Source organism: Entelurus aequoreus, linkage group LG20, assembly GCF_033978785.1.
Source record: "Entelurus aequoreus isolate RoL-2023_Sb linkage group LG20, RoL_Eaeq_v1.1, whole genome shotgun sequence".
Lineage (NCBI taxonomy): Eukaryota > Metazoa > Chordata > Actinopteri > Syngnathiformes > Syngnathidae > Entelurus > Entelurus aequoreus.
The window spans coordinates 15897241-15911180 of record NC_084750.1 but is presented as its reverse complement, the minus strand read 5'-3'; the positions used below and the strand labels follow the sequence as shown (position 1 = coordinate 15911180).

The following is a 13940-nucleotide window of genomic DNA, read 5'->3' as shown; positions in this document are numbered from 1 at the left end:
TATAAGAAGTCTATGAATACCACGGTACCCGCGTGCATCGCTAAAATTGATTTAGAGCCAACAAGGCTTGACATTTACATTTTATGTTTGTAATGTGCGTATATATTTTTGTAAGTGTCAGTCTTCGTTGTGCCACGACGAAAATCACAAGCACAAAAGGTAATTATAATAGTATTTATCCCCGCTTTTACTTTGAAAATAAAACTTCCGGTGACTGCAAATGGAAAAAAACCCTCCGTTTTGGTCAGTTTTGCCATTTCTGTTTACTAGGTATGTTTACATCAAATATAAAATGAAGAATGCTTTATTTTAAAATTTATTTTTTTTGTATTTTACAACAACATTCATTCAAATAAACCAGTCGTTTTGTTTTTCAATTTTTCAAAAGAAAATTAAATGATCAAAACATACACCGACCCTCTCACAAAAACAAAAGCTGAATACTTTTTACTGTGACCTATACAGTATTAAGCAGACATTACAAAACGGATGTTTCTTCATTATTCTGACACCGGAAGTTTTTTGTTTTTTTTCAAAGTAAAAACGGGGACACTACGGTACCCGCGTGCCTCACTAAAATTGATTTAGAGGCTTTACATTTACAGATATTTCTACGCACATACGACACGAAAGTTAATGCAGTTTATGTTTATAATGTGCGTAGATATATTTGTAAGTCTCAGTCCTCGTTGTGCCACGACGAAAATAACAGGCACAATGGTACCGTAGTAATTATCCCCGCTTTTACTTTGAAAATACATGTTCCGGTGTCTGCAAATGAAAAGAAAAAAAACTCCGTTTTGGTCAGTTTTTCCATTTCTGTTTACTTGAGATTTTAAATTTTTGTTACATGAAATATAAAATCAAAATAACAATTTTTGTATATTTAGTTATTGCTTTTCAACGCCAAAAAAGAAGAACGCTTTATTTGTTTTAATTGTATTTTATACATTTTACAACGAAATGCATTAAAAAAAAGCAGTCGTTTTGTTTTTCAGTTTTTCAAAATAAAATGATCAAAACAAACCCTTTCACAATAACAAAAGGTCCGCGTTCATTCTAATTCCAATTCTAAAATGCAAATCAAAAACCAATTTCGGGCCATTTTTTCTATTTCCATTTCTGAAACAAAAGTTGGACAACTATTTAATGACACTAAAACGACTCCTGCTGAACACATATGTTACCGTTCTTCTAAAAACATGCTAAACGCGAAGGAAAAGCTAAAATACTGCTTCCGGTTCAATTTGTCATCAAACATAACCACGCATTTTTATCTGGAAAAATAAAAATCCATAAAAGGAAAACAGCACAAAATCCAATTTTATGGCAATATTTTAATGAAAATCAACCCTTTTTTTGTTTGTTTTTAAAAAATCTGCCATGTATAATAAAAATCGAAAAACGGCCCTGAATGTGTTTTTTGATTTGCGTTTAAGAATTGGAAATAGAATGAACGGTAGGTACACCGACCAAAAATAACCCTTATTATTACAGTACTATACATTTTACTTGACTCTATTGTCAATGCAGGTCTACTACCCTCTAGTGTTGACTCAAGAAAGTGCAAAAACAACAGGAAAATGATCAACAAATGTATTGTAAATGTATTGTATGTATTAATACTTGAGTTCGAAAGTATTTATTTAACAAACATGATGCAATCCTACAAATCAATGTTTTGACATATATAAAGTAAATAAATGCATTTTTTGTACCTTACTAGTTAGTGCCAGAGGAGTTATAATGGAGCGCCTGCAATGTGAGCTGCCTGGGAGAGGACCTCTCCAGCATGCTGTCTGTATTTCAACGACAACTCCTTCGCCCTACTCACTTCCTTCATGTTCTCCTCCAGATTCTCCATGAGTCTTCCTTGCTCCTGGTAAGTCCCCGCCACCTTCTTCACCTGCTCGGCCATCTGTACCTTGCTTCGGAGCAGCCAGCCAATCATCTCCTGAAGAGTCGTACCCTTGGATATGGCGGCCTTGGTGTTCTCGGAGAGGCACTTCACCTCCACTTGAGCTGATCGCACGGCTCGAGACACGGAGAGCTCGTTATTTCCCCCTCGGGACGCCGCAGAAAGGTAAAAGTCATAGCCCTTCATCGTCAAGGAGACGGTGTATTTGTCCCCTTAAAAAGCGGCGACAAAAAGGACAAGTGAGACATCACTTCAACACAATGTGACCTCTCTGATAAGTCACTCACTGTGTTCTTCACATATCTTCCCCACACAGTGGGATATGTTCACATCGTTCAAAGTGCAGCCGCAATTCTTCTGCAGGTTTCCGATGTGTCCAATCATGGACTCGTAGCGTCCTTGCAGCTCGTTGAAGGTCTCGGCCAAATCAGAAAACCTCAGATCCAGGTCTGGCACGCAGACCCGCCTCATTACCAGTCTGCCTGTCTGCTTGGCGGCCTGTGGCTCTAGGAAAGTGCGACAAAATCACACAAACTTTTGTCCAGTCTCGCCCTGTCACCCACATTTTGTCTTCGTCACAGGACATGACCCACCAGTTTGTTTTCTTAAACTTCCGTGTCTCATTTGCATGTACTGTACTGTATAGACGTTGCATGCAGTTGCAATTCCAAGACGTTAGATGGCAGTAGTGTAGACCAGACCTTGCAAATTAAGGCACGAAGGCCGCATAAATTGGCTCTTCTTTTTTTTAAAATTGTGAATAGCGTTGCAATGGTAACATGAAATGTTCCCAACTTAAAGTACAGCTGTCGGCTCCTGCGAGACCTTTCCGACGGTGTAACATATGTGGGGGTTTGTTGGCCGGTTCGTTCCGTATTAATCGTAAGAGAAACGTGCGGAACTATAATAATAAAAGTTGAAGTATGAGCAATAATAATATGGGCTTTTTGGCGTTTGTCTCAAAGCACTGAAAGGGTATGTACCCATTAACTTGGCCCATTTTTGTATTTATTTGTGAATAGCATTGCCATGGTAACACACAATGTTCCCAACTTTAAGTACCACTGTCAGCACGAGCAAGACCTTTCCGACGGTGTAACATATGTGCAGTGTTGGGTTAGTTACCGAAAACCAGTAACTGGTTACTTTATTTGAAAAATAACTCAGTTACTAATTCAGTTACTCACACCAAAAAGTAATGCGTTACTGTAAAAAGTAACTATTTAGTTACTTATATCCATCCATCCATCCATCCATCTTCTTCCGCTTATCCGAGGTCGGGTCGCGGGGGCAGCAGCCTAAGCAGGGAAACCCAGACTTCCCTCTCCCCAGCCACTTCGTCCAGCTCTTCCCGGGGGATCCCGAGGCGTATAGTCTTCCCAACGTATATTTTTTGAATTTTTTTTAAGGCGCCCTTTAATACCCTTTTAGCCTTCATTTCAGTACTGTTATTGCACTGGAGAATAATACAATGTGTTGATCAACTTGACATGCATTTGCATCACTGAACTCTGCTAAGCAATGTGGTCTACATACAACACACAAAGACATGTTTCAAAGGGCCAATTTATTTCAGGCCACAACAAATTGACAAAACTATTTTAAATAGCTGCAACATAACACACATAAGTAACAAACAGCATAATAACAACATAGCTGTAAAGCAAGGAAGGCACACACTACATAACCAGGCGGTTTTTTCTCTCAAGGAATTCTGAAATAAAATCATGTCTGAAGCCCAGAACACTCTACGCATTTCCCCAGTTTTAGTTCAGAGATAAGGAAAGATTGGCCTGGCCCACTAGCATCCCTCTTTATGTTTGTGAACTTAATAGTCTATACATTTAGAGTGATGTGATAATCAAACACTCTAGAAGTCTAGAATGAAAGAGTATATAAGAGAATTGACAGAGTGTGTGTACCTTCAGTGCGTAGTGCCTCGTTAAAATCCAGCCGCTGTTGGAGGTGGAGGTGAAGTGTGTCTCTCCCGGGGGTGATCAAGGGGATGGGTCAAATGCAGAGGACAAATTTCACCACACCTAGTGTGTGTGTGACAATCATTGGTACTTTAACTTTAACTCTTTACTAGCTTCCTCGAAGCATGTTGCTTTTGTAGCTGTTTCAGCAGATTTAAATTGCTAGGATAGGATCTTTGATCCAAGACACAACTTACATTTAAATAAAATGTTCTTTTCTTTGTGGTCGACAAAAGAAAAGTAGTGAGAATATCTCCATGTTAAGAAACTCGACTTCTGGCTCCGCCATGATGTAAACACAGACACGCCCCCTCCCACACACACACACATACCATACTTGCCAACCCTCCCGTTTTTAGCGGGAGAATCCCGATATTCAGCGCCTCTCCCGACAACCTCCCGGCAGAGATTTTCTCCCGACAAACTCCCGGTATTCAGCCGGAGCTGGAGGCCACGCCCCCTCCAGCTCAATGCAGACCTGAGACTGAGTGGAGACAGCCTGTTCTCACGTCCGCCTTCCCACAAAATAAACAGCTTGCCTGCCCAAAGACGTCATAACATCTAGGGCTTTTATAGAGTGCACAACTGCGCACACAACAAGGAGACGAAGCAGAAGAACGAGGAAATTACAGACATGGCGGCCGAAATGATATACTCATCATGAACGGAGAAGTTAAACAGGACAATACTGCCATCTAATGGATAGCCACTGGAACACTGAAATTCAAGTTGTTGTTTTTTTCTTTCTATGTAAATAAAATAAATAAATTAAAAAATAAATATATATATATATATATATATATATATATATATATATATATATATATATATATATATATATATATATATATATATATATATATATATATATATATATATATGAAATACTCGAGTTGGTGAATTCTAGCTGTAAATAACCACGCCCCTTAGTAAAATAAGATAAATAAATTAAAAACATTTTCTTGAATAAAAAAGAAAGTACAACAATATAAAAACAGTTACATAGAAACTAGTAATGAATGAAAATTAATAAAATTAACTGTTAAAGGTTAGTACTATTAGTGGAGCAGCAGCACGCACAATCATGTGTGCTTACGGACTGTATCCCTTGCAGACTGTATTGATATATATTGATATATAATGTAGGAACCAGAATATTAATAACAGAAAGAAACAACCCTTTTGTGTGAATGAGTGTGAATGGGGGAGGGAGGTTTTTTGGGTTGGTGCACTGATTGTAAGTGTATCTTGTGTTTTTTATGTTGATTTAATAAATAAAATAAAAAAAACAAAAAACAAACAAAAAAAAACCAAAACGATACAGATAATTAAAAAAACGATACCGATAATTTCCGATATTACATTTTAACGCATATATCGTCCGATAATATCGGCAGGCCGATATTATCGGACATCTCTAATTATTATTATTATTATTATTATTATTATTATTATTATTATCAGTGAATAATATCAGTCATATGAAGCACCATGTCTGTCATTAATTGACATTTTACATGCACTTGCTCATGCAAAACTCTCCCCTATGCACAGCGCATGATCTGCGTATAGCGAGGGGCGGCACTGTAAACATCAAAGGGCACTAGGGTTTTACGGTATACCGATACTAGTATAGTACCGCAATACTAATCAATCATATTGGGCTATTTTTCTTTTTTAAACGGACGCGTCGTTACGTCATGACGTTGCTGGTTTTACGAGCAGAGGAGCATGTTCGGCAGCGCACGCACACAGAGTACTTACAAGCAGACACAGTGCGTAGAGAGAAAATAGAGAATGGACGCATTTTAGCTTAAAAAGTAAAGATAAAGGTGAAGTTATAACACTTCTACTTCTAAATCACTAATCCTCGCCTCCATGGCGAAAAAAAAAGTGAGTTTCTTACAAGTATCATTATCACTGCAGGACGAGGAATAGCTAAACATGCTTCACTACACACCGTAGGAGGATACAATAGCTCACCGGCGTCACAATGTAAACAAACACCATGGGTGGATCTACACCTGACATCCACTGTAATGATACCAAGTACAAGAGTTTTGCACTTCTTGTGTTTTTTTGTTTGTTTTTGTTGTATTTGGATGTAATTGTTGGTTTATATGATATCATTAAGTAAGACTACATATTATGTTGAAGGGGGCAGGAAAACATAAGATTTTTCTTCATCCTGCTCCTTCTCAGGCATTGGTGTGTAAATTAGGGATGTCCGATATCAGCCTGCCGATATTATCGGCCGATAAATGCGTTAAAATGTAATATCGGAAATTATCGGTATCGTTTTTTTTTAATTATCTGTATCGTTTTTTTTTATTTATTAAATCAACATAAAAAACACAAGATACACTTACAATTAGTGAACCAACCCAAAAAACCTCCCTCCCCCCATTTCTTTCTGTTATCAATATTCTGGTTCCTACATTATATATCAATATATATCAATACAGTCTGCAAGGGATACAGTCCGTAAGCACACATGATTGTGCGTGCTGCTGGTCCACTAATAATACTAACCTTTAACAGTTAATTTTACAAATTTTCATTAATAACTAGTTTCTATGTAACTGTTTTTATATTGTTTTACTTACTTTTTTATTCAAGAAAATGTTTTTAATTTATTTATCTTATTTTATTTGATTAATTTTTTAAAAAAGTACCTTATCTTCACCATACCTGGTTGTCCAAATTAGGCATAATAATGTGTTAATTCCACGACTGTATATATCGGTTGATATCGGTATCGGTTGATATCGGTATCGGTAATTAAAGAGTTGGACAATATTGGCATATCGGATATCGGCAAAAAGCCATTATCGGACATCCCTAATTACATCGATATTTTTTAGCATCACAAAATCTTTTTTCCTTTTTAAAAAATTAATATTATGTTTATAAACTCAGTAAATACGTCCCTGGACACATGAGGACTTTGAATATGACCAATGTATGATCCTGTAACTACTTGATATCGGCTCGATACCTAAATATGTGGTATCATCCAAAACTAATGTAAAATATGACAGAAGAGAAGAATAAGTGATTATTACATTTTAACAGAAGTGCAGATAGAACATGTTCAAACAGAAAGTAAGCAGATATTAATAGTAAATGAACAAGTAGATAAATAATACATTTTTACAGTTTGTCCCTCATAATGTAGACAAAATAATAGGTCTATAAATGTCACAATATGTTACTGCATACGTCAGCAGACTAATTAGGAGTCTTTGTTTGTTTACTTACTACTAAAAGACAAGTTGTCTAGTATGTTCACTATTTTATTTAAGGACTGAATTGCAATAATAAAGATGTTTAATGACCCTAAGATTTTTTGTCAAAATAAAGCCAATAATGACTTTTTTGTGGTCCCCTTTATTTAGAAAAGTATCGAAATACATTTTGGTACCGGTACCAAAATATTGGTATCGGGACAACCCTAAAGGGCACCAAAATACATAGAAGAAGCTAAAGGGCAAATAAGGAAGAAGGAAGAAAAAAATAACCATGCTAGTATTTGCATGTTATCTTCAAAAATAAACTGTTTATAACCCCGACCAACCATTTGTGAGTGATGTGTCCTACCAGAGGTTACTGCTCTTGTTTTCCTGGCAGATTCGGCTCCATTTGGCTGAGGTGGGCGGGTCTGCAGGAGAGGCTGCCTCTAATAATGCAAATGTCCACTTTACGTACATACAATATCATAACAAAGCTATAACTCTTAATGTGTCTAAATGTGACATCTTTCACACCTCCTTTTAAAGTTTACCCATTGTGATCGGCTTCATATCAGAGAAAAAAAACATAATATATAATGTAGGGATGTCCGATAATGGCTTTTTGCCGATATCCGATATTGTCCAACTCTTTAATTACCGATACCGATATCAACCGATACCGATATCAACCGATATATACAGTCGTGGAATTAACACATTATTATGTCTAATTTGGACAACCAGGTATGGTGAAGATAAGGTACTTTTTAAAAAAAATTATAAAATAAAATAAGATAAATAAATTAAAAACATTTTCTTGAAGAAAAAAGAAAGTAAAACAATATAAAAACAGTTACATAGAAACTAGTAATTAATGAAAATGAGTAACATTAACTGTTAAAGGTTAGTATTATTAGTGGACCAGCAGCACGCACAATCATGTGTGCTTACGGACTGTATCCCTGCAGACCGTATTGATATATATTGATATATAATGTAGGAACCAGAATATTAATAACAGAAAGAAACAACCCTTTTGTGTGAATGAGTGTAAATGGGGGAAGGAGGTTTTTTGGGTTGGTGCACTAATTGTAAGTGTATCTTGTGTTTTTTATGTTGATTTAATTTAAAAAAAACAAAAAACAAACAAAAACAAACAAAAAAAAAACGATACAGATAATAAAAAAAACGATACCGATAATTTCTGATATTACATTTTAACGCATTTATCGGCCGATAATATCGGCAGGCCGATATTATCGGACATCCCTAATATAATGTACTATTATTATATACACACTTCCATCCATCCATTTTCTACCACTTGTCCCTTTCAGGATCGCTGGAGCCTATCTCAGCTGCAAGTAAACAATGCTAAAAGTAAAACAATTTCCCCGAAAGCTCACCAAAAAAGTGTTTTACCAGTAACACACAAGCGTGGGATTGAGCACGTACCTCGTTTTCCTTGGAAAGGCAGCAACCGCACAGACAACGCAGCATTTTCTGCAAATCTGACGTCTCCCAAAGTCTTTCCTCGGTTCAGTTATTTCGCACAATGGAGTCCACATTCCCAAATGACGTCAGCGTCATGCCACTCATGAAAGCATTTCTTCCTGTTATCTTTTTTTATGACCGTGCCAGGTCAGGCGTGCACGCAAGCTGGGTGGAGGAGAAAGGCAATAATTAAGCAGTAACTCCTGCTTGGTGCCATAAACCATACAAAGTGATGTTTTCTACCTCACAACACCCAAACTAAAAGACTTTAATTGTAAGCGGTTTAGAATGGGGGGGGCTCAACCCTAATACCGATACCCCCGATACCAATTGGCAGCGTCAGTATCGGATCCATACTAGCGGCATCTGAATGATATTTTTCAGTCATCTGCAGTGTTTCATGGCACAAATGTTTTTGTTGTTGCTCATATAGTTACATATAGGTAATCAGAAAGGTTTACCAACGAACGAGATTTCTCTACAGAATCTCCTCTCTGGTCAACAAAAGCACCATGAGGATTCTGGCGGGAACTCTCGTTCAACCCTTTTTCGATTACGCATGCACCTCCTGGTACCCTAGCACCCTCCAAAACCCTCAAATCTAAACTCCAAACATCTCAGAACAAGCTGGTCAGGTTACTTCTAGACCTCCACCCCAGATCCCACCTCACTCCTACCCACTTCTCTAAAGTGGGCTGGCTCAAGGTGGAGGACAGGGTTACTCTACCTGGAATGAAAGGGTGCTGACTGAGGTGAGCCATTTGATGTCATCTCGCAGAGCAGGAAGTGCTGAACAACCTTGGCCAGAAGTCTTCCTAGGAGACGGATACTCCAAACAACAAAGCTGCACCTGCCGGGGCCGTATTACATGTGGTAGTTTGTGCACCTTTTGGACATTAAGAGGGTGGAGAATGGTCTGCGCACCTTTATCACTTTAAAAACTCATGTGCTGGTCAGGCATACAGATCACCGAATGGGTCTTCATTCTCACCTGAAGACCCACCTCGGCAAATGACTTGACTGCCTACTCACCTCTCGCATCGACAGTAGATTCCATTAATACCGGAAATGATACCCAAATCGCTTTGCATTACGCATCAGAGTCACCCATTCACACACACATTCCCACACTAATGGCGGGAGTTGCCATGCAAGGCGCTAACCACAAACTATCAGGAACCTGGAAACCCTCAAGTGGCTTCACATTACTGGCAGAAGTTTGAATCACTGCGGGTTGAAGCTTCCAAAGTTGGAGTGAAAGTGAACGAAGACCAAAGAAATTAGAAAAATACAGGATAATGTGCAAAGGTCAATGTTTAGAACCAGTAACTACCTTGACCTATTTGTGCAGTATTGTCACCACTACTGGTCAGAGGAAGGTGTAGAAAAGTTCAAGCGTCTGGAGAGCTACATACATTTCGCTTATCTATCGCAGTTTCGGATATATTTCAGATATTTTTTGGTCCAATGTAGTAGATAATGACAACCTGTTGCAGTACAGAGAACGGGAGAGGGTCCAAGTGACTATCAGGCGGAGGAAATGGCGGTGGATCGGGCACACTCTAGGAAAAACAATGACAAACACCACATGGAAGGCCCTGGAGTGGAACCTTCAGGGGGAAAAGGAAAAGAGGACGACCCAAAGCAATTGTGAGGGAGAAGTGTCACAGAAAAACATTAGGAGATTGGCATGATGTGGGAACAAATAAAGAGGGAAACATAAAACCAAGCCTGCTGGAGAAACCCTATGCTCCGGCAGAAGTGGAGGATTAAGTAACCATCCATCTATCTCTACCAATGACTTTGTGCTTTTCCCAGGAAAGAGCTAAGAGTTAACTTTTCCGTGTCCTCTATGATACGGATGAAGCCTTAAAACAACCATGTTTTTGTCTGTAAATGTTTTTTCATGAATTGAAAGTATGTGGTGTTTAGGCAAAGTTTCAGCAAATCTGTCCTGCAGGGTGTAATCAAGCATGTCGATCAAAGTTCTCATTCATCCCGGTCATTGTACTCTCAGGACATTCAATCGATCGCAACTAGACCGTTCAGTTTGTCTTAGAAGAAGTTATGCCCCTCATCTGAGCAGGCTTCATCACTTCACGCTCATAGATTTAGATTGTTCAGATCTCGTCGAGATTCTGGTGATCAAGCAGTAATCGTTGTCTCACAGTTTGTACCGAATCCTGGGTCGGAGTACAGGTAAACACGGAGGGGACATCAAATGAAACCCTGGTTTCTTTGCTGTCTAGTTTCAGGTCTCTGATCTTTTCCACAAAGTCCATGGGATTTTGGACAATGATGTGGCGTTTTGCCGACCAAAGATGCTAAGATATTGGCCACATACTGAGCAATATTGTAAGTATCAGAAGTAATGCTGCAAATAATGGGTCTAAGAGGCGCTCTATCTTGGCGTACACCTGGGATGGTCTCTCTGGGTATAGCTGGTGGTTGTGTGCATGGCTGATGTTTTCTGACTTCTGTAATGTTTGTAAGTACCAAATTATCCACCTTCTATACCCACTGGTTGGTGGTGTCTCTGAGAAGTGTAAGCAACTTGTTTGAGTCAGTTCTTTTGAGAATGATCCATTTACCTGATCGATAGGACAACTGTTGTCTTCCCCAGAAATGGCTCCAAGCTCCCAGAAGAAGAGGAGGAATGATTGTGTCTGCGAAAATTCCAAACTCTTGAGCAGGACAATGGGAGCCATGGACAGCCTAAGAAAGCAGGTGGGGAAAGGCTACAGTATTGCAGTATTGACACATGCATTTATGTTTTAGTTGCAGGGCAGTTACTGTGATGTAGTACTTGTGGTAAAAGGGAAACATTTTCCTGCCCACAAAGTAGTGCTGGCAGCTACTAGCCAATTCTTCAACATCATGTTCACCCGTAAGTTTTCACACATGCATGCACTTTGACACTTGACCTTCTTGTTACTGACTAAATACTAAGGACACTGTCTTTACCGTAGTGTATAATACAGATAAGTACATTTATAAACTGGACAATGTGCAATGATCTGGTTTTTGTTTTGGATATTTAGTGCCTGAGTACCAAGTGATCGTAAAACCGCAATGCTTATTATTATTATTATTACAAATCCCCGGTGTTAACTCACCAAGCACATCAAGCCCGAGTGACAAATTTGAAACTTTAGCGGTCCCAAGTGCCAAAACTCCAGTGGAGACGTCTTAATGACCGGACGGACAAAGTCTCAGGAACCCAAAATCTAAAAATCAAACAAGAAGTCGACCATTTTGGTTCGGAAAGACCAATTTAGGTGAAAACCATAGGTTATCTTTTGACAAACTCCTCCTAGAGACCTTGACCAAAAGAGCCCAAATTTAAATCACAGATACTGGACCGATGGGCAATGATACACTTTGAAGGATTCTAGGCTGTCTCATAGGATGTGGGTGGAGCTTATGAAGCAACAGGTAAGACTTTCATAACAATTGGTGTGTTTGATAAAGATGACACCCCGAAGAGACCTAAATATCCTTTACTAGAGCCGTATACAGAGAGAGTATGGGCAACTCGGTTTCAGACCATCTCCTACATGATCGGTCAAAAACCCTCACAGGACTACATGGCGCCATGTTGAGTACCAATTTTGAGCTGACGCCATGCGTGCACTGCCCTTAATCATTGGACCTTTATTTTAATTGAAGGGTTCAGTAGACACAGCATGCGTCTGCGCACAGCCGTACACGTCCTGGGTACCCAATATGGCACCTGTTCTTTAGTCGTCCATACTCTCTCTTTATACGGCCATGTCCTTTTCTTGTTTACTGTACCACCTAGTTCCTGGGAGTCCTGCATCTCGGGCATACAGCCGTTGACTTAGAAAAATTGGATTCATGTATGTATTTCCCAGTAATCAATAAAGTTATGTCCAGCTGTTTCAAGCTGCAGTACATAGTTTCAAAATAGGCCTAATTCAATCAATCAATCAATCAATCAATGTTTATTTATATAGCCCTAAATCACAAGTGTCTCAAAGGGCTGTACAAGCCACAACGACATCCTCGGTACAGAGCCCACATACGGGCAAGGAAAAACTCACCCCAGTGGGACGTCGGTGAATGACTATGAGAAACCTTGGAGAGGACCGCATATGTGGGTAACCCCCCCCCTCTAGGGGAGACCGAAAGCAATGGATGTCGAGTGGGTCTGACATAACATTGTGAAAGTCCAGTCCACAGTGGATCCAACACATCAGCGAGAGTCCAGTCCACAGCGGGGCCAACAGGAAACCATCCCAAGCGGAGACGGGTCAGCAGCGCAGAGATGTCCCCAACCGATGCACAGGCTAGTGGTCCACCCGGGGTCCCGACTCTGGACAGCCAGCACTTCATCCATGGCCACCGGACCTATGCAACTCCCCCTCGCAAGGGACAGGGGAGAAGAGGAGAGAAGAAAAGAAACGGCAGATCAACTGGTCTAAAAAAGGGGGGTCTATTTAAAGGCTAGATTATACAAATGAGTTTTAAGATGGGACTTAAATGCTTCTACTGAGGTAGCATCTCTAACTGTTACCGGGAGGGCATTCCAGAGTACTGGAGCCCGAATAGAAAACGCTCTATAGCCCGCAGACTTTTTTTTGGCTCTGGGAATCACTAATAAGCCGGAGTTCTTTGAATGCAGATTTCTTGTCGGGACATATGGTACAATACAATCGGCGAGATAGGCTGGAGCTAAACCGTGTAGTATTTTATACGTAAGTAGTAAAACCTTAAAGTCGCATCTTAAGTGCACAGGAAGCCAGTGCAGGTGAGCCAGTATAGGCGTAATATGATCAAACTTTCTTGTTTTTGTCAAAAGCCTTGCAGCCGCATTTTGTACCAACTGTAATCTTTTAATGCTAGACATAGGGAGGCCCGAAAATAATACGTTACAGTAATCGAGACGAGACGTAACGAACGCATGAATAATGATCTCAGCGTCGCTAGTGGACAAGATGGAACGAATTTTAGCGATATTACGGAGATGAAAGAAGGCCGTTTTAGTAACACTCTTAATATGTGACTCAAACGAGAGAGTTGGGTCGAAGATAATACCCAGATTCTTTACCGAGTCGCCTTGTGTAATTGTTTGGTTGTCAAATGTTAAGGTGGTATTATTAAATAGATGTTGGTGTCTAGCAGGACCGATAATCAGCATTTCCGTTTTCTTAGCGTTGAGTTGCAAAAAGTTAGCAGACATCCATTGTTTGATTTCATTAAGACACGCCTCCAGCTGACTACAATACAATTGAATTTCAACACTTTCAAGTAGAGATGGGTACCAAATTCTGTACTTTTAGAGGTACCGACCGAATT

General features: G+C 39.4%; 2 protein-coding genes across 7 annotated transcripts in view; one reads left to right on the top strand and one right to left on the bottom strand.

The window, feature by feature from the left end:
* Positions 1 to 1046: 1046 nt before the first annotated feature.
* The window catches only part of si:ch73-345f18.3 (uncharacterized), a 23463-nt gene continuing 10569 nt past the window's right edge, over positions 1047 to 13940 (bottom strand). For 2 of the 6 annotated variants that reach the window (XM_062029465.1, XM_062029464.1), the window contains 5 exons: positions 11213 to 11336; positions 8583 to 8786; positions 7495 to 7573; positions 2206 to 2424; positions 1047 to 2130 (listed from right to left, as the gene is read on the bottom strand). In XM_062029465.1, the coding sequence (XP_061885449.1) occupies positions 1742 to 2130; positions 2206 to 2424; positions 7495 to 7573; positions 8583 to 8627 (732 nt within the window). In that variant the 5' untranslated portion in view covers positions 8628 to 8786; positions 11213 to 11336 and the 3' untranslated portion in view covers positions 1047 to 1741. The remainder of the gene's footprint in view (positions 2131 to 2205; positions 2425 to 7494; positions 7574 to 8582; positions 8787 to 11212; positions 11337 to 13940) is intronic. The other 4 variants (XM_062029461.1, XM_062029462.1, XM_062029466.1 and 1 more) reach the window with 2 other exon arrangements.
* Positions 11247 to 13940, top strand: part of LOC133636401 (kelch-like protein 7) — a 22400-nt gene continuing 19706 nt past the window's right edge. The window contains exons 1-2 of the mRNA XM_062030393.1: positions 11247 to 11348; positions 11406 to 11508. Coding sequence (XP_061886377.1) covers positions 11247 to 11348; positions 11406 to 11508 — 205 coding nt within the window. The remainder of the gene's footprint in view (positions 11349 to 11405; positions 11509 to 13940) is intronic.